The 23,212-nt window shown below is 39.6% G+C and overlaps 1 protein-coding gene across 1 annotated transcript in view; it reads right to left on the bottom strand.

Moving 5' to 3' along the window:
* The window catches only part of ITFG1 (integrin alpha FG-GAP repeat containing 1), a 69,538-nt gene that overhangs the window by 17,114 nt on the left and 29,212 nt on the right, over nucleotides 1–23,212 (bottom strand). Inside the window, exons 9-13 of the mRNA XM_030955745.1 lie at nucleotides 18,355–18,449; nucleotides 10,363–10,535; nucleotides 3,646–3,796; nucleotides 3,291–3,399; nucleotides 659–702 (exon numbers count right to left, since the gene is read on the bottom strand). Of these exons, the coding sequence (XP_030811605.1) occupies nucleotides 659–702; nucleotides 3,291–3,399; nucleotides 3,646–3,796; nucleotides 10,363–10,535; nucleotides 18,355–18,449 (572 nt within the window). The remainder of the gene's footprint in view (nucleotides 1–658; nucleotides 703–3,290; nucleotides 3,400–3,645; nucleotides 3,797–10,362; nucleotides 10,536–18,354; nucleotides 18,450–23,212) is intronic.

The raw sequence follows: 23,212 nt of genomic DNA, 5'->3' as shown, positions 1-23,212 counted from the left end.
AGCAAAGGTTAGCCCCATTTGAAGCAGTTTTTCTATTTTCAAGTCAAAATTAAACGTGAAAGTTTTGTAGAGCTAAAGTGCTACTGCTACCTCTGATTACTCTAAGCTCCTCTTTCAGGCCAACTTTCACTGTGAACATTGCTAAACAATTTGCTAATTGGCAGTTTGGTGGGTGAGTTGCAGATCTCTGGAGATGAATAAAATAATCTAAACAGAAAACACCACATGTGTATGACTGTCTGCAGAATCATCAGAGCCCAGTACACTTTTCCTTGGCTGTGCCACTGCTGGAGTTGGGCCCAGAAGTGGTTGCATCTACCCCACAGTCAGTTTTGCCTGGACTTTCTAAGCGCCCACCAAGACTTGGCACAATTCACAGTTTGGGCACCCAGGCTCCTCCTGTCTCTGGTACCTCCCAGCCCCCAGTGTGGGTAACAAAGCTCCTGCACAACAACAATCAACTGATTCCAGCTGATTCCAGCTCTGAGCAGCAGCTGCCCAGAGTTATGGGTCTCACAGAAGCAGAAGTTGGCCAGTCATGGCTTGAATTACACATTATTGCAGTCAATAGCTCTTTTAATATGCTGAGAGTTTTTGGTATAATTAGATTTCAGCTTATTTGAAGCTAAATACTAAACAAGGCCATGGTAACACTTACTGTTATTTTCCGAGGGCAGTCATTAGAACAGAGGCCGCTGAGAACTGCAAGAACAAAAAGTGACCATGTTGTGTTTATGTTCACAAATCATCTTAGAAGCACCACCTTTGGAATCTAGTAAAGTCTTGTGAAAGTGTCAGGTAGTCATTAAAACACAAAGAAAATAAATATCTTTGTGATTTATGGTAATGTAATCAGTTGGAAGCATACTTGGCAGAAATTCATCACTGTTTTACCCCACCTCACTGGTTAACCAGCTTCAAAAGGGCAGATATCCCAGTTAGAAAAATTCCAAATTAAAACATTTTTAAAAGTGAACTATACATTTTATTCATTATTCTTCCTTTCTAACCATTTAAAATACTGGCAGAGATTCAGCTTTACTGTTTTAACTAATAAAAGATAAAGGCTCTTCCCTCTATACAAAGCATCTTTTTAGAACTTGGTTTAAAACAATTCACAAAAGCTGTAACAAGCAGAAATCCCATTGCCAATTTACTCCATTAATTCAAAAGTATTTTAAGCAGGTGTATATAATGCTAATTAATATCTAAATCCTGTGACACTTGTTCCAATTAATTGTTTAAAACTTACTAGTTTGAAAAATCAGTTCCATTCAGAAATCTCTGTTAAAAATCTAAATGAGGGACAGTGAAAGCCATCTGTTCTGTAAGCCAGGACATCCTGTCACACTGAGTATTAGAAGAAAACAACAAAACTCACACACATACAATAATCTAAGGTCCATTTTGATGCAAAATTTGGACTTTTAATGACAACAGTTTGGTTGAGCAGCAGGCCAGTAATGGCGATGGGCAGGGAGGAGGATGCACACCAGGTACTGAGGCCAGGGAAAAACATTACTGCTCCATGAATTATGGTATCACAAAGCAAGCATGGCAGACAGAAAATGAAGATTTGGACCAGATTTGAGGGCAGGTCATCCTAACCACCAGGAGTTTCTTAAAACATTTTCTGTCTTCTTTAAGGGTCCATTGAGCTAAGGGTACAAAATGTTTAGAATCAGGAAAATACTGAAAGGTGCGTGTGAGATGTTCACAGTCTGATTAGAAATCATTCCCTGTGTGACTCAGAAATGGCACTGCTCTAGTAAAGGAAGTTTTCTAGTAATTTGTGTGTGAATATTAACAATTGTCAAGGCTCCTAAATTACCATTCTTTGCTTGTGATTTCAAAATGTTGAAATTTCTATATACAGTAAGATGTAATATTTTATGCAGGTCAAACCCCCCCAGTATCTGAACAGTTAAGACGAATGTGTGTGGCAAAGCAGAATTTGAAGACTATATGCACCTACAGATAGACTTTAAACACTACAGCTTTAGTTTTATCTATTAGACATAGATGAGTATGCAAGTGGATCCAACTCTTCCCATTTTGATGCAAAAGGGCACACTGAAATTTGCTGTTCAGTTTCACCCCTGGAACAAATTACCTGGCCAAGTATATTTGACATCAGTTATAATGAGCAAAGCTGTTCTCATTGTCCATATGCCAAATAAGTGAACACAATGCATTTACTGATAATACTAAATCACACAAAGCACATTTTGTTAGAAATACTTTCCCCTGTATCACAGTAAAAATATTTTTAGACCCTCATTAATTCCTATTTCCTGGGGTTTCTATGCAAAAATACTCACACCCTAAAAGGGTGCTAAAAAAAGGCTTGCCCCAGTTTTTAAGACAGATTTACACAGAGTGAATCAAAAAAGCATGTTGCAAATTACTCCCTTCCCCATTAAAATATCACACAATTATAGTTCTGGTATGGCTTTGTGAAGTGTAAGATTTTCCCAGAGGATTTTCTGCATGCTTTTGTGAATTACACTACAGATACATGGTATTATTTCAAAGAAGGCTTCCACCAACATGATAAATGATTAAACACTATCACGATGAGAATAGAGCTCAGGCTGTGGACAAAGTAATAATAGCATCAGCCCCCAGCAGTAGCTGCAGTTCTTTTCTCTTCTGGTGTGCAGAATGTGAGCTTTAGAGGACTGGATGCATTTAAATAACATTAATGTAAATACAATTTTTGAAGGTGAACCTCTAGTTGTTGCTAGTGAGCTTTGTTTCCATAGGCTCCCATACAGCCTCATTTTTCACTCATTCTCAAAAAATCAAGCAAGACAGAAAAGAAATGAGCTCAAAGCTCAATGCCTTTGCAGTTGAAGAACATAGAAGGGCATGCAGTTTAAAATCCTAATTATGAATATTGTAATTTAACTCAAGCCTTTTAAACCAGCTCTCATTAATTCACACACCCTGGCCATGTTCATGGCCACTGTGTGCTCTCAGGGTAAGGTGTGGTTTGTGCCACGTGGATTTGGGCTGGAAACACAGAAGTGACTCCCACAGGGATGCAAAGTGGCCCTCAGAACAGATCATGCAGTGTAAGCAAAACACATCATGCAGGAGTCCCTGAAAGGAAAGCAGCCTGTTTGGAAGGTGATTCTGCATCACTCCCACATGACACACACACATGAACTCCAGCAAAGCAGGCTTGCTATGGCACAGGTACAGAACATTACCATAAGGCTTTCATATGCAAAGGCTCAAATATTCACAATATCCCATTTTGACTTTATTATGCATTGATAACTTACCAATAACTTTAACAAAATAGGCATCTGCTTCAAAGTTATTTTTCAATGTATGGATAGCAAAGTCCTTGTTGGAGTAGCCTTTGCTTAGCACAATGATATCCAAGATTCCCTAGAGGAAAAAAATCCCAAGTTTACATTAGAATGCTTATTTACTCTTGGAAAAATGCTGTGCAGCAAAGTTTACGCCTTTGCTATTTATTTTTAAATCTTTCAAACATTATTAATATAATGTAAATCAAGTTGGGATGGAGAGGGCCATCCACAGCTCAGCAGGACAACCCAAGGCTGCCCAGCAAGGTCTGTGCAGGGCTCAGGGATGGGCACAGCCACACCCAGAGCCTGTTGCTGCACTTACATCCTCATAGATGTCAAAGAAGGTGGCAACCACAGCATCCTTGATCTGATTGAGATCCGAGAGCTCCCAGAACACCCTGAACATGCGCCGCACGCTCTTGCAGCTCACGTTGTTGCATGGGACATTTTCTAGCAAAAATGCTTGTTGATTGCTGTAAAACATACATATATAATACATAAACCAACTTGAGAGAAGTCTAAATTACAGAAATTTAAAAATATTGGAATTAAACTATTTAAGTGCTCTGGAGTTAGATGTAATAAAAGCTCAGCTAGCAGCTACTGGCTACTTGAAAAATCCATGAGTACGTATGTGAACTTTACAGACAGAACTACAATCACTGTCATGCCTGACTTATACAATGAAAGCATGAAATAAATGGATCCAAACAAACAGGAGTAACTTAACCATTCAGTCAAAGGACTGAACATATCCTTACTTTATTCTGAAAAAGCTACAAATGAACTTATCTGCCATTTTTCTTAATCCCTGCCACAGTCTGTCAGCTTAAACACTATTCAAAACATGTCCATGCTTTTTCATTATTGCATGACAGCTTCTTCCCATCCCAGCTCCATTAATACTTTTTCTTCCACAGTGCATGTTTTAAGCAAATTTGAGATTAAACCAAACCTCTATTTGTATGTTTTCCACTGTTTCAAGCAAAATACAAAACACAAAACCCAACCTGCTAAAGTGCAGTAAAAATAGGGCAATACAAGCCAAGTTAAGCACTTGCTGACATGTAACACAAAGACAAGTGCAAAACTAAACAAGAAATGTAGAAACCAAGCAGAGTGCCAGGGCTAGTAAGAGTATCCAATAGGTGCCTATGGGTCAGTGGGAGCCACAAAGTTCCCACTCTCCCTGATAACGTCTCAGTGCTTCTGGAACCGGGAAAACCTCACACTTTACCAGCCTCCAACTCTTCAGGCAGGTTTGTATCCTGGGAGCCTGAATAAAATCCTTCATTGCCTCAGCAATGGAAACAGATGAAGTTTCCTCCTCTCCTTCTGGGGGCAGAGCCAGGAGCCAGAGCAGTGTTGTGTAAAGGCAGCTCAGCTGTCAGAGCCCAGGGCAACACCAGAACCATGTCCTCAGTGTGACCCTGCACACACTGCTGGCTCTGTGGGGACAGCGAGGTGGCTCCTGTGCCTCAGCAGCAGCCAGGATGCACAGGCACACACAGGCACTTCTCCTCAGGCAAATCACTGAATTAACTATGGCCAAAGGGAAATGAGGTCATCTGCAACATTTAGGGTGCTGCATTATCTGTATCTGAGAACTCATAATCACAACTTGAAATTCTTAAGTGCTCACATTCATTTCATATATTACCTAAGTACCATATCAGAATAGCCAGCTCCAAGGTAAGGTGACAAGCTGAGCTAAGCAGTTTGTTTCAATTTCTCTTTTTCATCGTCTCAACAGAGCTTTTTAAAATTTGGATAAACTTTTACAAAGACTCTTTCATTTTAAGACTCAAAGACTCATTCAGATTTTTTTAAATTGTCAGAAATTAATTAGATGATAATTTGCATTATACTCTGCACACTACTCAAGTCTAAGCTAGAAGCCTTGTGAATGGATAGACACAAGTAGTTTATTTACTGCAGGAAACTTGTTTATTTTCTTTCCTTACAACTGAGAAAAAAGGAAAACATTAATCAAAGTGGCACGGAGTATGGAAATGCCACTCTCCTTCACCCTTCTGTATCTACAAGAGAAACAGAAGACAAACAGCAGGAAGAAAAAAGCAATCTCAAACCCTAAACAGATGCTGAAGACCCAAGAAATGCACTGTGGCAGAGCTCTGTTGCAGAGGAAATGAATTAATTCATAGATGTAGCATCCCCTGTCCCGTGTGCCTGGGAGGAGGAAATGTTGCTGTATAGGCCATGTTGCAGCAACAGGAGTTGCAAGCCCTGATTTTCTGCAGGGGGGAGAGAACTTGCTGTTCTCTGCCTCCTCAGCTGCTCAGGTTGTTCCTGGGAGACATCTGGATTTGGCCTGTGAGCTGCCAGTTGAATTCTTCTATGATTTAGGCCTGTGATACACAAGGAGCCCTAGAATTGAAGTATCTACTGCCATGTTTCATTTCTGATACATACCATAATAAATAAGTGCAAGCTTATGACCTTCCTATTATTTTGAACAAAATTTTGAAGAGTTCCCATCAGAAAGAATCTCCCTGTAACAAAGATAATCATCTGCATCCTTAAAATGACAAAGCAATGTCCTTGAAAGCCTATAAAGACAGACACTCCTGTAATAGTAAAACCTAAAAAATCAATGCTAAAGTGCTCTACAAAGAGTAACTGTCAATACTAAACAACTCAGCTTCAATGCTACAAGAGAGAGCACAAGCACTCTGAACTAAGACCAGCCTATTGCCCTTAACATGCCATTTGCAGCATTTCAGATACTGAGCTATACACACCAATCCACAGCTGCAGATAAATGGTGTACTACGTACAGCTTTATTCCAGAGGACATTATATCCCAATTTGGTACCTTCTGACCAAAGTCATCTATGCAGGAAAGGGAGATTTAATAAGGCTTAACACCAAAGACAGACTGAAGACTTATTTTAGTTTTATTTTAACATATTCCTTTGCAATTAGAATTAAATATTTACTGCTAATTTCATACATCTCTCATGCTGTCAGTTTTAGGGTAGTTCATTTAAAGTAATACCAGGGACATCTAAATCACCAATACCTTACTCCAGACGTTCAGAATAATTGAATTTGCCTCTGGTTTTTTAGATTTGCTCAATTACAAGGTGCTCATCAATCCTTCATTTAAAAGAAGTCCTCTATCCAACCTTCCTTCTGACAAGTGACAACTAATAATGATTTAGGAAGAGATAATTTGGTCGAATAAGAGTCCTTCCATATAAAGGATTAATATATATACATTAATTTAAAACTGAGCATGAACACCTAGAAAACTTTCTAGAAGTCTATCATACTTAGAAGTTTTTTATTCAACTTTCCATATCCAGCTGCTTTTTGTCTCCAAGTCTCAGTCTTTACTGTTATCAACTGTATCAGAGATAAAGTATTGTCAACTTGGCCAGTGAAAAACATTACCTTTGAATAAAAATGGATTTGAAAGACTTAGATTACATCTTTGCAATGCCAGATGCCAATTACTAGTGTCTAATTGGAAACAATTGTTAAACAAAATTCCTTTCATCTAATTAGATGGGAGATAGATGCTTATAAACTCACATGCAGTACTTACAATTCCAATGTTACCAGAGTCAATTTAAAATCAGCATGTGAAAAAATGAATTCATTTAGGTAAGAAAGACAGGAGGTATAGCTGAACCAATTACTAACTACTGATAAAATCCCTTCACCTATTATTATTCTATATACACACACAATTTCTAATACAGAATACATGTATATATCTAGCCTGAAGAAAAACCCGTGGACTTGAATTCTAATGTGCAGGTTTTGACTCAAGCCAGAAGTTACAAGAATTCAGACTGAACAGATAAATATGTAAAGATCTACAGTGCATTTAGCACCTTCACCTGTTGGAATTTATTGAGTACCTGATGGAATTTATTGAGTCTTAATAAAGGCTCAAAAGGTTCAATCCCCCACAATACCTACAACCACAAGTGAGACTCCTTTTTCCTGTTTCTGGTAAGGAATGTCTCTACACTGTCGGAATATTACACAGTGTAATTCCAAATCAAAGGATTATGGCAGGAGATGGAACAGCAGAGTCTTAGAACAGCAGTGGCAATACTTGAAGCTATTGATCATTTTTCTGACACATCCACTGGGCAGGACACTAAACCAACATTATGCCCAACTGTGATATCTTTATTTCAGTCTTTTGTAGGGATTTGTAAGGATTTGATCTGAAAGTACTTTCCTGAATTGTGATGGAGGCATATAATTGATTTTAATCCTTTTCTTCCATTATCATGTATTGGTATACCTTCAGATGAACAAAATTGTTTCTGCCTGCTTTAATTTCTTTACATTACAGACAGCAAGTAGAAACCAGGCTTCCTAAACGATAGCACAGATTGAGGTCAAGAGTTTACAAAAATGCTTTTATCATTTAATCACAATAATCAATCACTGAAATTAGATCTGTAGATGTAGCATGAAAGGCTTCAGAGAAAGAAATAAACAGCTTGACCAGAAGTGTTTAAAATCGATTAAATAAGGTTTTCATTTTAATTTGCTCTAATTTAAGGACAGCTTTTAATTTAATTCCCACACTGTTTTAATTCTCTCCAATCAGTGACCCAGTTATACATTTTAAAAGAAAGTATTTGCTTAAGTCTCTCAGAACCAATGAATTATTACTGAATGTGTCATTTCATAGAGAGTAAAAAAAAGTGACTTTTGCTCCCATCCCGAACTACAAAGCATGCTTCCATTACTTCTCTACGAAACATGGATAGATACAATGTTAACATGCAATGTATTTCTTGATATTTAGGTTACTTTACTCTGTTTTTGCCAGAATTCCTCAGTTTTCTGAATCTCCTTTTTAATAGCTTGTCACATCATCTGCAAGCGCTTTCAGTCCTTATGCCTTATTGTGTCACTCAACTTTGATGTCAAGTTTAAAAATAATTTTGAATGCACTCAATTGAATAAGCAAACAAAATTCAGAAGCAAGGAGAATAAAAGTGTATCACAGTAGTCCATTGCAACAAGACAAAGGTGACTTCTGGGCTTCTACAGGAGTAACTATTTACAAACTGTTTAATGATTTTACATGACATTACATTGCTGTAATTATACTCCAGCCAGAGGACAGAAGCTCCTAAGACTTAAAACAGCTTCAAGTACATTTTTGAACTCCATACATCTGCATGCAGCCCATCCAGCTATCAGGATACACATGCTGTGTATCAAAACACAAGATTTCTGAGGCTCAGGCAAAAGCAAAGACAGCAACCTTTACAGTTCCCACATCACTGTGTTACTTTGGCAAAGGGAAGGCTGGTTCTAGCTCACTCTCTGGACTGTCTGCAGAGTGCTCAATGACTGCTGAATAGAAGATGCAAAGTCCCAGCTGAGGAAAGTCTGCAATGAAACACCTGACATTCAGGGCCTGAGTGCTTTAACTTTGCCTGGCAAGTTCTGGGCCCTACCAGCATCACCTCCTTCTCGTCTGCCGTGTCTGAATAGAAACAGCTGCTCTGCTGTTATTTTAAGGCTCAGAGGTACAGACAGAGCTCAGCTGCTCACAGCCTTGTCATGAATCACATCATGTAGGCTGAACACAGGCACGCTACTCTTCAAACTGGGTCATTTTTAGGTGTGTCACTATCTGAAGAGTTCTAACACAAAAATGTCAGTGGGTTGACTCATGTTCAGGCAACCACTAGAAGACCTGAATTGACTTCTTGGACTTCAGCACCAAATTCTCTTACTATCAGATGCATCAAAGTGAGGTCCTCACTTGTTTTCCATATTGAATATACATTCAAACTATGAACCTGCACCCAAGATCAATTCAAAATACCATGTAAAGGAAGATAACAAATACACCCCTATGAGAGACTTATTCTGCTTTGTAATGCATTAGTGCAAGTATTTGTCAAGTAAGGAAGACATTAAGACTCCGCAAAGCAAGGGTTAAAAAACCTTTTACAAGTGATGACATGAAGCAAAAGGGAACAGCACAGAGAAGGTTCCATCCCTGCAGAGGCTGGCAGTCAGCTGTGCAGCACAGACAGACTGCACTCACGTGCACACATCCTGCCCCTGCTGAGCTTCCCTGGCAGCCTAGTCTCTAGGGCTCTCAGCTTTTCTCCCAAATAAACAAGTCTATTCATCATCCCTACTGTCAAGCAGAAGCACGTTCACATGCAAACATGCTGCTGCACTTGAAGGTAAAGATAAGGACATGGCAGCAGCAGCATCCCCAGGTGCCAGGTGGGAGCTGCCCACAGGCTGCTCCGTTCCCATCACCGGCAGCACGTGCTCAGCAGCTCGGAATGCACCTACCCAGGTCAGCTCTTACATGGATCACTGACTCCTCTGTGTACAACAGGCTCCCTGAGAGCATCCCCACATGCCCTCTCCCACCTAGCACCAGATGGTAGCAGTAGAAAGTAGTGGGAAAGCAAGCAATGAAGAAAAAAATTTAAAACAACAGAGGATGAGAAGATTCCACTGAAAAAATTAATAAGAAGGGTTAGAAGTTTCTTTTTTGAGGAGCTTGAGTGTGTGTGTTATTTATTTTCAGTTCTCTTGGACAATGTAAAAATCACTGGTACATTCCTGGTTCTTAAAAAGGGCAAACCACTACTGACTGCATTTTCCAGCAGTCACCAGTCAGTGCTCTCTCCATGAGACAGCACAGAACAGGTTCCCCAGCTCACACAGCCTGATGTTACTAGTCAGCACTGACAGCTGAAGTCAGGAATTTACAGAAGGAAAGGAAAGGGAGAGAATCAGCCCCTGAGCTCTGGGAGGAGTGCCTGAGATGCTGCCTCATACTCCAGTCCCTGATGGAATTCCCCACCCAGAGTCCCAGTTTGAGCCTATACAAGGATGCATTCTGAATGTAGCATGTAAATGCACTCTTGGGTTCAACAGAAAACACTTAGCAGAGATCAAAAGTCTTGTTCACTTGATAAAATGAATGAGATGCACTAAAGTTAGTAATTTCTATGACTGATGATTGAACATGAATCTGATAGCTTTATTTCTAGGTTTGCATTACCTTCCAGAAGTGTTCTTCAATATAGCAAGTGCATCAGGGTAGCCATCCATATTGTAATCTCCAATGTGAAGTGTAATTGGAAATGAAATTTCTGCTGAAGATTTGTCATTTTGATATGGTACAAAGCCCCAGACTGTGTCTTTATTTCTGAAGTCTTGCAAAACTGGAATCCACTGTAAAATAAAACAAAACAAAACAAAAAAAGAACAACTAGGTAAATAAATTAATTTTATTTATTTAAAGAATGTAGTTCTATTTAAAACAGCTGACACCACTGCATCAGGATTCTTAACCATTTACAAGTAAGGATTATTTACTAACTCTGTCACCAAAAGAAGAAAATAATTTGAAGTATTTTTCATGCACTCATTTATTCCAGAACAGGAAAATACAGTTAAGGTTGTAAGAATACAACCAGAATATGGAATCATTTAGGAACACCTTAACGGAAATTCAGGCTAGCCTGGAATTTCTACTAATCTTTAAATGTAGGTAAGACCAAACCATCAGGGCCATGAGATCTTGAGTCTCTTTTTTTTTCCCCTGGAATTGCAAGGCAATGCAGTAGGCATCACTAAAGCTGGAGGATGGATGCAGCCTCTTTAGATTTGTGGCCAACACTAAATTACTGGACCATGTGCTGCAGGACAGGAGGGCCATTCAAAGGGGCCCGAGAAAGGCAAGAATGGGCAAACACTCAGCTCCAGACACCCTGCACTGGCACAGGCTGGGCAGTGCCCAGCTGGGTACCAGCTCTCCTGGGGCAGGGCAGGGTCCTGGTGAGCAGGAAGGTAAAGCTGGGCACAGCAGCTTGGGCAGCAAAGCAGCTCTGCACTGCAGCTGCTGCCTGTGCTCCTGCTCAGGATGACCCAGGACTTCTTTTTATACAGCACTTGTTCATCGGCATCTGGATCCTGTGCCCAGTTTTGTGCCCCACAGTTCACAGAGGATTTGAGAATACTGAGTGTGTTCAGAGAAGGTCAGGCACTGAGTATTTCCTCAGAGGACAGGCTGAGGGCACAGGGAGTGTTTGGAGAACAGAAGATTTAGGCAATCTTGCAATGCCTGCAAGAGCCAGCTGAGGAGATGGAGCCAGGCTCTCTGCTGTGATACATGGCAGAAGAGCCAGAGAAAATGGTCAGACTGACACAAGGGAGGTTCTGTCTAGAGATAAACAACCTAATTAAACAGCAAAGGAGGCCCTGAGAAGTTGCAGGATCTTTGTCCTTGGGGGTTTTCAAAATCTGTCTGGGCAAAGCTTTAAACAACATGGTCTGAATTCAGTTTGCTCCTGCTTAAAGCAAAGGCTGGATCTCCTAAGGTTCATTTCAGCTTGAACAATTTTATTATTCATGGATATTTAGAAGTTCAAGAGCTTCAATTCCTCTCTTATATCCCCAGAAGCATCAGATACTGAACAGTTTGATAAGAAATTAAGATTAAAGTATCAAACTGAAACTACAAAAGAAATGCAAAGTCTAATTTCTCCAGGACAGGAAATAGAATGCATCTGCACTTACTTTCCAAGTACTGCTGAGGTGCTAAATAAAAATTTATCTTAATTAAAATCAAGGTAATTTTGCAAGTTAGTATGAAGTGCCAGGGTTAACATTTCAATGCTACAGAAGAAAGCATCAGTGTCATTTTAAAAGTCAGGAGTAATTTTATATGTCAACTAACTGACAATGCCTTCAAAAGGACAGAGGGGTGCCATCTTAAAGGATCACTATCACCACCATCAAAAGCACTAACAGATCTTACATCTCTCTCACCCAAGCCTTAATTTACCTGTTTCAAGAACCAGAATGAGATCACGACAGTATCATGTCCTGCCATGGAAAGACTCCCTTGCTGCACAGTCCAGTGGTCAGCAACACTCCTGCCACATGGTAATTGTGTGTGACACTGGACTGCTCCCTTGGGATTACAAACCACCAAAGGCAGATGGGAGAAGCCCCCAAGTGCCTGCAGCAGTGCACTGGGCTGGGTGCTGGGTGCAGCCATGGCTGAGGAGCCTGGGCCAGTCCTGCCTGTCACTGCACACACCCAGCGTGTGCCACGGCTCTGAGCTGAACCCTGACCTGCAACACCTGCTGCAAACTCCAACCTGACATCAAACACACTTGGACCCTCACACCCTACGACATGCATGTGTCTAATTAGCTACTTGGAGTTGCTGAAGGCTTGGAAAAATCTAAGAAACAGAAAATGAGGACAATACTCTCACCCTGAGGGAAATTTTTCAGAGGGTTGGATTTCTTAGCACTTATTTGTCATGCAGAAGACAGATGAAACAATATTATTGCAAAATAGTCTAATTTTGAAAAACAGTGATTGAAATCAGAACCATGAAATATAATATAGCTTTTACTTTACATGGTATCATTCACACAGTCATTGCAGTAAAATCCAATTATATCCACCATATACTTTCTAAATGTTCTCATGTGTGGTAATACTATCTTAAAGAGACAAAGTTAAAAATGAAGTTTTAGGTACAAATACAAATTTGTTTCTCTTTTTACTCTATTCAGAGTGATTAATAGATTGCAATTTCACATTCCTAAGGTCTACAATGAGATACAAAACAACAGGTGAGCACAACACCACCTATTGCTACCAAACATCAGCACCACTGACACCACAGAGCAAATCCGTCCCTGCCACTGCAGCAGCTGTGAGACTTTTCCCAAAAGCAGCTCTGTAACATTGCAGAACACCAGCCTTGTTTGATGCATAACCAGATCCCACCCCAGCACCAGCTGTGACTTACTGACAGTTTAAATTCAGACTAATCCATGTTTTTGGTGAAACTCCTTCTGTAGATTTCTACTACAAACTGCACTATTGTGTAATGTAATGCAAAATTAATTGTTCCTGTGCCTCGGGACATATAGTTAAGTACAAAAGGCAGAAAAATGAAAATGCGTTTGTCAACAATATAAATCTCCTGCTTATTTTGTATTTGATAATCCAGACAATTACTTTGAGCTTCATATTTGCTGTTACTATGTTACTAGGAAAAGACTAAAACTAATTTTTTAATTTCTAAGATAGAAATAGGAGGGTATAACGAGGACACATGAAGCTATTTTTTCCAGTTTTCTGATCATATGATTTCACCTACACAGCTCAAATGAGAAAGACAAAAAAATTGACTGAGTATATTTTGAAAAGAAATTTTAAATGAACACATAAAATTCAGTCAGAGAAATCAGATTCACTTCTTCCTTTTCTGTTAAATTCTTCTGCATAGCATCACTGCTAACACAACAAATGGAAATATTTGTAGGCTAATACAGGAAAAATATTTAAATGCTTGAAAATTTTAAACTCTTCAAACATTTGTTTTTCAAGAAGTAGAATGGAGAATGCTTTCCTGCTGGGAAATGTGAAAACAGCACATTTCATTTTAAAGTTAAAAAAAGCTCCTTGCAGTCACTGTCAAGGGCTCATTTCTTACAAAGTCCACACTCTGCCATACACTGGGGAAGGCACTTCTCTTGCTGGAAAGCCTGTGAGCTGGTCTTTGAGCCCAACCTGTGGGATTAACATGTCTCCATTTTTAAATTATGGCCAGAAACCCAGGCAGCACAAAACCCACCCCCAGCCAGCTGCTGCTTCCAGGCCACAGAACACAGGCTGTGAGTCACTAAGTTGGGAAATGAGCAGCCCCTTCCTGGCCAATACATTTCCTGTGAATGCCAAAGATGAGCATCAGGAGTGGCCTGAAAGAGCTGTCCCAGCACCAGAAGTACTACAGGTCCTTTCCCTGGGGCTCCGTCTCTCAGTGCACTGCACTTCAGCTGCACACAGCAAGTAACTCAGGATTTCAGCATGCATTAGGCTCTCAGTGCATGCAAGGGGCACCTGAATCCCTTAACAGCTTAGGAAATTCCTGTGCTTTACACCATTAACTTACGGTGTTCAAAGCCCAGAAGGTGACAATCCACAGCATTGGTTCAGAACCACAGAAAAAAGTAACCAAAGCAGTAAAAGTCATGTTTTCAATGCTCACAGCCCCCAGCTGCATTCAGAAAGAGAAACAACTTAGAAATGATGAGAGGATCTAGCAGAATATGGCATTTATAAAAACTACAGCAGCTGAATCCATCTCCCCCTTTAAACTGTTACACAGGAAAGAGGAAAAACTACTGACACTGACTGAGTGCAGCTGATAATCGATGCTGTCACCTCCCTCTATAGCCCAGAGAATGCCACCATGAAGACCTGAGGTTTGCTGTAGCATGCACTGCTGTGTTCTACTTCAGACCTGCTCCATTTCCAAGAGGAATAAAGCTATAACCTTCCTATTGTACGGAAAAAGGTTATGAGAATCATCAAGCCCACAAAGAAACTCTCAGATGAAGGGACTGAAATAATAGTGTTTGCCTCAGGAAACAAATGAAAAATCATACAGAATACTTGGCAAAATTAAAGAAGAATTAGTCATCTCTAAGAATATCACAGTATCTAGAGTTCTTACATTAAACAGTACCAAGGACTTCAAAACATTTCCCAGATTAGACTGTAGTTATTGCAGGTGAATTTAAAGAAGTCTGAGGTGTCCTAACACCTGCCACAATCTGAAACAGCATATAGGATTCCACTTGGATCTGACAGCAATTCTGCTGTTGCTATGGAAACATTCACATTCCTTTAAAACCTTAGGAGGTCTGTATCTCCTTAAGGCACACATGTGTATTTTGTTGGCCTTTACTTCTGTTCCACCATCTGAAAGAAAAAAAATCTGAGATATCCCCAACACTTAACCCGCCCCAACCAGCATCACATAAATTAAAACCTATGATGAAAGGTTATCCTTGAAATAATTCTCCTAGCTTGGCCTGGCTTTCCAGTAGCCATCCAGTTGGGCCAAAGGCATCAGGAGAAATATCCTGACAGACAGGATCTTACTGGAACAACGCCAAAGCCTGACATGCCATCGCCTGCCTCTCCTCAGTGTAAGTTTTAGAGCCACTAATTGTACAGATGTGTATTTCTGACTTTTATGCATTTCATCACAAAGCATCACACACCATCATGGAACTGCAGTAACTGTTTCTATTTGGTTTTATCAAATGCTACAGCAAACAAGCAAGAAAGACAGAACCAGGCCCAATAGGCAAAGTATTTTTTTATAAGACTGTAATCTCAGCTGAGGTCTTCCACATTTGAGATCAGTTTCTTATTAAAAAAAGAAATTCTGAAAACAAGAATTTGTTACTATACCCTTAACTAAGAAAACAAACCACAAAACCACACAGCAAAAACTGAAAAAGGACAATGGAGATACAGAGTCTTCTATTTTTTCAATAATAGTCTTGCAATTTCTCAGTTTCCCACAGATTCCCCACCAGTACCATCCCCTTGTTGAAACACATTCTGCCCACTACAAGGGCTCCTTATTATTTCCCTCAAACTGTAAACTGATTGGTGAACAGAATCTATTCCAGTCTGTTGCCACAGTTTATGTTTACCATTTCTCATGAAGAGTAACTGATTTAGTCAAACCTTATCATCTGACCTCACAATGACCAAATTCAGTGAAATGAAACATTTTACTTCCAAATAAATATAAGAATTGGCATATTTGAATAGATTTCTACCTGAAGGAAGCATGCAACACATGGGAAAAGCTGCAGAATGAAGACATGATACTTTTCACTGTTTCAGAACAGAAAAGAGAAAAAGTTTCAAAAGCAAAAAGCTGCATCACATCCAGATGAGTGCAAGAAGAGTATTCCAGATAGAATTTTTTAAAAGGTTAGACCAGAATAAGTCATTATTGCATGCCATTTGATACTGTCATTTTTAATTAAAGTCATTCTAAAAATAGGGAGGGAAAATTGCTTTAACATTTCTAGGTAAGTCCAAATACTTTTTAATATTTTTTTTCTAGCAGGGTGAGAATCTTTAGGATTTAAAATAAAGGGGCAATATTATCTGCTAATTTTTATGTCAGAAGTCATTATCACCTGGAATTTTTTTCCAAATTGAAACTACACAGTGAAATTTCTAAATTACATAAACAAATTAAATATAGGTTAAATATCTGATGTATTTGTGACTAAGCAGTTAATTCAAACTGGTAGTTTTTACTGTCAAAAAAATGAACTTATGAAGCACGATAAAAACTGGCTGTATACAATGTTAGATCAGAGCAGGTTACAATAACAGACTCTATCTTGAAACATTCTGAAATTATGCAAACTGACCCACACCTTCCTCTGCCACTACTGCACCCCTTCCTTTTGGGAACATACCCTGACCAACAGGATCCTCAGACCCACTGCTCCCAGTGGCTCCAGCTGTTTGTGGGGGGTTCACTTCCTACAGTGAAATTACTTTAACTTAGAACATTTGTCTCAAAGTTACTCGAGGAGCAAAACTCAAATTCCTTTTAATTCTTGTATTATCCAGAGTAAAGAAGTGAGCTGAGGGCTCAAGTGCAGCTGTCCTTTGCCAAGGAGCAGCCCAGCCACTCCCTGTTCCACACAGCCTGATTTCCTGGAGCAGGAGCACGGCAAGGATCACAAACTGAGCATCCCCTTGCTTTGTGCAAAGGCTCTGACCCTTAACCCAAACCCTGCTGTACCCCAGCATCCAGCAATGCTCCAATCCATTGGCTGTGTTCTGTGTGTAGAGGGGATGAATGAATGTAAAAAAAATAAATCCACACCGAACCAAGAAACCAACAACCCAGAACCAACCAACCAGTGTGCACAGCAAAAGGGGCTTCTGAGAACAGAGCTGCTGAGCTCAGTACCCTGCAAGATATAAATTACCAAATTCAGAGTTATTCTTTCATACTCTGATGTCATGTTCCATCCCAGTCATCCCCCCTGCACTGCCTGGGAGCTCTGTGCTTTCCTTTCCTACACAGAGTGATTTGCCTCACTAGTAGGCTACAGCCTGTGTTCTATAAATTTTGATTCTTTAAACGACAAAATCTACACTCTAAACTTGGGCTGCAGACTGTAACAAGTTCAGCTATAAATTCTGAATTTTAGGTCAGAGAGGGTACTACTTTTAGCACAAAATTCAACTTCAAATTTTTCAGTGAGGGAATAATCAGCAATTGATAACATGGTTAGCAACATGTATGGCACATGTATGGCAACATGTATGGCAACATGTATGGCACACATTGTAATTTTCTCTGAGTACCCTACAGTGGGTTTTGCTGTCAGCTACAAGCACTTTATATGTCACTTTGGCCTTTAGGTTCACATTGCAAAATATGAATTTAGTAAAACATTTATTAAGCCATCCAACAAACATCTGGCTAATTTACTGTATGCTGCAACTTTATTATAAATCAGGGCACTGTAAATACTTAAACCAGATGATCACATGCTTAAATAAATGAACATATAATAATCTGTTCCATGAATTATAACCAAGTCTTTGAAAGCCAGTAGTGTCATGAACAAACAACCCTCCAACAATTTAACAGATACCCAGCCCTGAAGACACACAGCCTAAAAAAGTTTTTTATACCACCTGGAAATTTACTTCATTATTAAGAAACAAAGACAAAGTAGAAATTAGGGGTAAGAAGTGTGGGCTGGTTCAGTGATATATGTGTGTGCATATATATTTTGACTCCAAAATAACTCCCCAAGTTAAACTAAACAAGCTCATTTGAATTAGATTTGTTTCCAGCTCTTAGCACAAACCTGGTTTTTCATCTCATGCTGGAACAGTTATGGTGCTTAGAATGCAGTGTTTTGCAATCAAGAAAGTGACTCTTCAGGAGCCTCCATCATTTCTTTGAGTAGAATTATCCATTATAAAAAATTCTAGGAACCTCTTTCACCAAACCTATATTTTTTCAGATAGGGAACACACAAGTACATAAATACAAGTCTCTTGTATTCTATAATTAAAGGTGAGCAGATTTCATTTCTTTCCTGAAAAATTTCTATTTCATATAATTTTATAAACATAGTACTTTGCTTTGTCTTTGCTATTCCAAATTCACATTACCTGGTCCAGTCCCAGCTTGGTTAGGTAGATGGCACTTCTTTGACATTTTTCATCTTCACAGACTGGTAATAAATGTTCACTTTGTCCATCCCCATCTGTCAAAGAGGAAAAAAAAAGCTTGTCAGGTTTGTATCTGCAAAATCAGAAATCCTGCTTGTATGAAATAATCAGCTGTGAATAATTTACACCTTTTTTAAATGTGAAAAATTACATGATATAAACTAGACCTGTTCAAATCCTTACCCCAATAATTTATGTCTTTTGTTTGAAGATTGCCTTTGCTAATGTACTTTCATCTTGACCCATAATATTGAGAGAATTTGAAATTTTACTGACATACTGAGAAGACTAAGTCCTTAGTAATTTAATCCCTGTGTTCAGTTGGGAAAAAATTACCTTTAATACCAATCCACCATTACAAGTCCACCATAAAAACTTATTCAATTTTCTGAACTAGTTTTAAACTCTTGTGCTGTCAGCAAGACTTTAGGAAGAGTCATGAGTTCACAAGTAATATCTTAATCTGTACTTAACACAAAACACAACACTGGGGAGCTGATTAACACAATGGCTAATAAATCCCAGGCTTACAGAATTAGGTAAATTTGAGTAAATTACAGGTTTTCAAAAATGTTCTTTAACAGCCTTTAATCCATGTATTTCCAAAACCTTGAGTAGAATAATGACCTTTTAATATTTAAACAAGCAATGACTATTTGCATCTAGAGTTCTGACACACAGAGCATGGAGTGGGGAAAAAAGTAATAATTTACTGTCCATTATCTACTCCAGGAGAAATCTCAGTGTTGCCATGGTGACCTTGCAGCCCTGCCTTCCTCCCAGGGCCAGGCCAGCAGTGGCAGCTCCCTGGGAGGCACAGAGGGAGAGGAGCAGAGTGCCAAGGGGCAGCAGCAGAACTGCTGCACTGACAGCCTGGGCTGCCACATCCACACCAGAACCACAGCTTGCCATGGTACCCCCAGCTCAGGCACACTGCAGGCAATCCACTTCTCCAGCCCATGGAATCAAACTCACAGGGTAATAAAAACAATTCACCTTCTCAACTTGCCCCTTAGCCTGTGCAGGTCTGAGGAGCTGGGTGTTTCATCTGAGATAACCACAGTGTTCATTGTGAACACTGCAATACAGAGAGGTCCTCAGCTGGCATGTTAATTACTTGAATAATTTCCACCACTGGATTTATATTACACCTATAAAATATTGCAGGTTACAGCCACAAACATCCTCTCAGTCTGGCTCCCTGACAGCTGCTTGGGTATCCCATAACAAATGAAATTTGTACTGGTCTGATGTTTCAGAAACGCAGCTTATGAACATGCTACAAAACAGATTTCTGTATGAACCACAAAGGTGCTGAGAGCACCAAGGGGCCTCAGGCACATCTACTGCTTGGCTTTGCAGAAATCCAAACCAGCTTATTTAGGCAAGTGGATTTTGTAAAATTGCTTGATGAAATCTCCTGAGCTAATATGCAAAACCCAGATCATCTGCCTGTCACTGAACCCATTATTCATTTTCCAGCCCAGAACTGGCCCCAGCCCAGAGGTCCTGCCATACTTTACCAGCACCATAAGAAAGCTTTCTCAGCTGCCAGCCCATAATTCTGTGAGGCTGCACTCCCTCTGGGGGTGTGGCACATCCACAGCTGTGCAGCTGCATTTCTGGGTCCCTCCCCTATTCCATCAGCAAGCTGGGAGATGGAAAGGAGGGTTATAAGGGGAGGAGGAGTGATGAAAATATCAGACTTCCCCAAATATCTCTAAGTGATAAAGCCAAACTTTTAGTGGCTTCCTACATCCCATCTGCCTCATGAATTACTTTACCTCACCACCAAAGCCCTCCCAAATGCTCATGGCAGCTCTCTGCTCCAGGAGAGAGAATTTAGGATGTGAAGTAGCCTAGGTGATAGAAATCCAGTAAGTTCACATCCAAAGAGATGGGAAAGGGAATCCCCACTCTTGAACAGAGGAATCAACACAGCAACTATTGAATCTGTCTGAAATCAGCACCAGCTTCTGAAAGTGTTTGTTTTCCTTCTGCATCATTCAAGACAACAATTAAAACATGTTATCATCTTGAATCTTTGCTTGCATGAACAGATTAAAATGCTGTTGTCTGTACAGTTTTTTTCTAAACTTAAATGGAAGAAAGTGTTCAATTTGCAAACTATAAACCATGGGAATATTGAAGGATTTGCTAAAATATAATTAGTGCTGCAGTTTTCTGAATATAAAATGTAAATTAAGCCCTAACATTTTAAATACATTTCCACAAAAGTTTCAGTCTGAAGTGATTTTAGAAGTTTTTCAATAACACACAAGGACAGAGAACCACCTTCCTGTGTTTGAGAAAGGGACAAGAACAAGGATGTTCTCATTTTAAATTATGCTATGGTGCAGAGGAGAATATAAAATGTTTGATTCTACTTATACTGCAAACATTCATCTTGTTATACCAATAACTCAGTTTGATAGTGTGGGTAGGAAATGCTCAGAGTAGGGCAGGACATTGATGAAAACACCCTTGGAGCTTGGAGGAATAACCAATCCATAGGACAGGAGGGACAGAACTGGCACACAATTACACACAAAGCCATCATCTTCCACATGAAGGTGCTGTAGATAAATTACAAGCTCAAGATTTGATTAAAAGATTTGATTAAAAGATTTAGTATGATCAAAGAATGAATAAATACAAATAGGCATCAAACACCACGCCTTTGTCCCTGCAAACTGAAAATACTCTGATATCTATTCCATATTGGAAGGCCAGAGTTTCCTCAATTCCTCTGACCAGAAGATAAACATCCATTCCACCTTGGAAGCACCTGCTGGAATGCAAACTACTGACCTTGAAGACCACACAAAAAACATCCCCAGCAATTGCTAACTTAAGAGCTTTAACTCACTAACAACAAATCCACCTTGGATCCAAGAAAAACTTCCTATCTTCATGCCTGGTTTCAATCCCAATGTAAATAAACATCCTTCAGTTCTAAACTCTGATCTTGAAGTTAAATTTCTCCACAAAAGAAGACAGAAATTCAAAGGAGTATCATTAGCACAACTGATCGGTGCAATTAGGTATGCACAGGTGACAAAACATGCACTGGTGACAATGGCTGGATGATCCCATCACACCTACGCTGGTTTCAAGTATTTATGAAAAATACCTTGCATAACATGTCTTTAATAATCTCCTCCAGCCTAGGTCTACCTAGGAAACCTGTTATAGAGACCCTCTGTAATCTTCACTCAGTTCCTGAGGTCTGCTACTCTGTCTTTCTGTCCCTTTCATTTAAAAATGAAATCTCATTCCAAACTGGTGGAAATCTTATTTGCAATTTCAATATCATTTGCAGCAGTAGGTGTGCCCAAACACTCCAGACTCCAAATGTCCTGTGCTAGCAGCACTCAGCTTGGAGCAAGAAACAGAAACTCAACTGTTAATGAGCAAGTTCTCTACACACAATTCTGGCTTGACTGTGATCCAGCATAACCCCATGGTTAATAAAGATCAAGTCTTTTAGGCTTGAAAAGGGCTAGAAAAAGAACAGTCCTACATACTCATCACCTGCAAACCTGCACTTATGTCTAAATATGTAAAGACAAAATTAGAAGTCTTATTCCATCTAGGAATCATGTGAGAATCATTACTTACAACTGCCTGTTTGCTGTATTTCTAACAAGAGCCTTCTTTCCAACACTTGCCCATGTTTGCTAGGCACTGGCAGCCCCATCCCAGCACCCAAAGCCACTGCCTGGGCAGTCCCTGGGAGCACACCTTGCACAGAGAGGCTGTGTGAGAGACATTGCTGAGCTTTAACATTTATTGTCAATGTTCACACAGATCAAGTATTTTCAATCTGTTCTAAACGTAAATTTGAATGGGAGAGAGCAGAAAAAAACTTGTCAATCAGATTAAACACAACATAATGTTATTGGAATTGTTAGATGCTCCAAAAGCAAAACCAAGGAACTGCAGTCTGAGAACGCATTTTAAACTGAATTCACAAATAGCAAATGGTCAAAGGAGCTCCACACAAGAAACTTCTTCCCAAACTCAGAGCTATCAGAGGTGCTTATAAAACATACACACTTGTAACTTACTTAGCATGAGTAAACCTAGGCAAAAGACACCCAACCCCAATGTTCAAATTCCTTAACAAACATAGAAAAAGGTGTCACAAAAGTGCTCTTTTGCCACCAGGTTCAAGGACTGTTAGATTCATGCTTCTTCAATGTACTTTCCAACATGGGCTCTGAAAAGAAAATGGCACCTGGAGAAATGACAATTCTGTGATCACTCACTCTAAAACTGTTTTATAATACTGCAAGATAAAGTTGTAGCTATGAAGAGCAAGACAGCTTTTGGTGGGTGTATGATCTAAACCTTTTTAATTTAAATGCTCTGTACTTTTGCTGCAGTGTAATCCGCTGCTTCTTTAAAAACAAAAATGGAATCAACTTTCTGGGGTTATTCTGAGATCATTGTAACTTCTTAAAGTTTTGTTAAATAAAAAAGAAGTTGTTTTCTAGGAAGTTGTGGGCTGGACTTGATGATCTGTAGAGGTCCTTTCTAACCCTAACTATTTGGTGAAATGGAAATATGTTAACTACACAGGCCAAGAAAGTCAGCTTTCATAATTCTGAACATAAAAACAAGAACCTTCATATACCACAAAGTTCTCATTCATACATTGCTCCCTCTTGTCTTTGCCCAGTTCTCAGTATCCTCTCTCACGAGTCTTCAGTTTACGGTTCTGAAGAACAATAAGAGGAAAAAGAAGAAAAAAGCCCTGTCAGGGCTGTACTACAGCAATACCCTTCTGGGGCAG

The sequence above is a fragment of the Camarhynchus parvulus genome, chromosome 11 (genome assembly GCF_901933205.1).
Source record: "Camarhynchus parvulus chromosome 11, STF_HiC, whole genome shotgun sequence".
In the NCBI taxonomy this organism is placed as follows: Eukaryota; Metazoa; Chordata; class Aves; order Passeriformes; family Thraupidae; genus Camarhynchus; species Camarhynchus parvulus.
The sequence above is the reverse complement of the archived record's forward strand: the minus strand, read 5'-3'. Positions and strand labels throughout refer to the sequence as shown.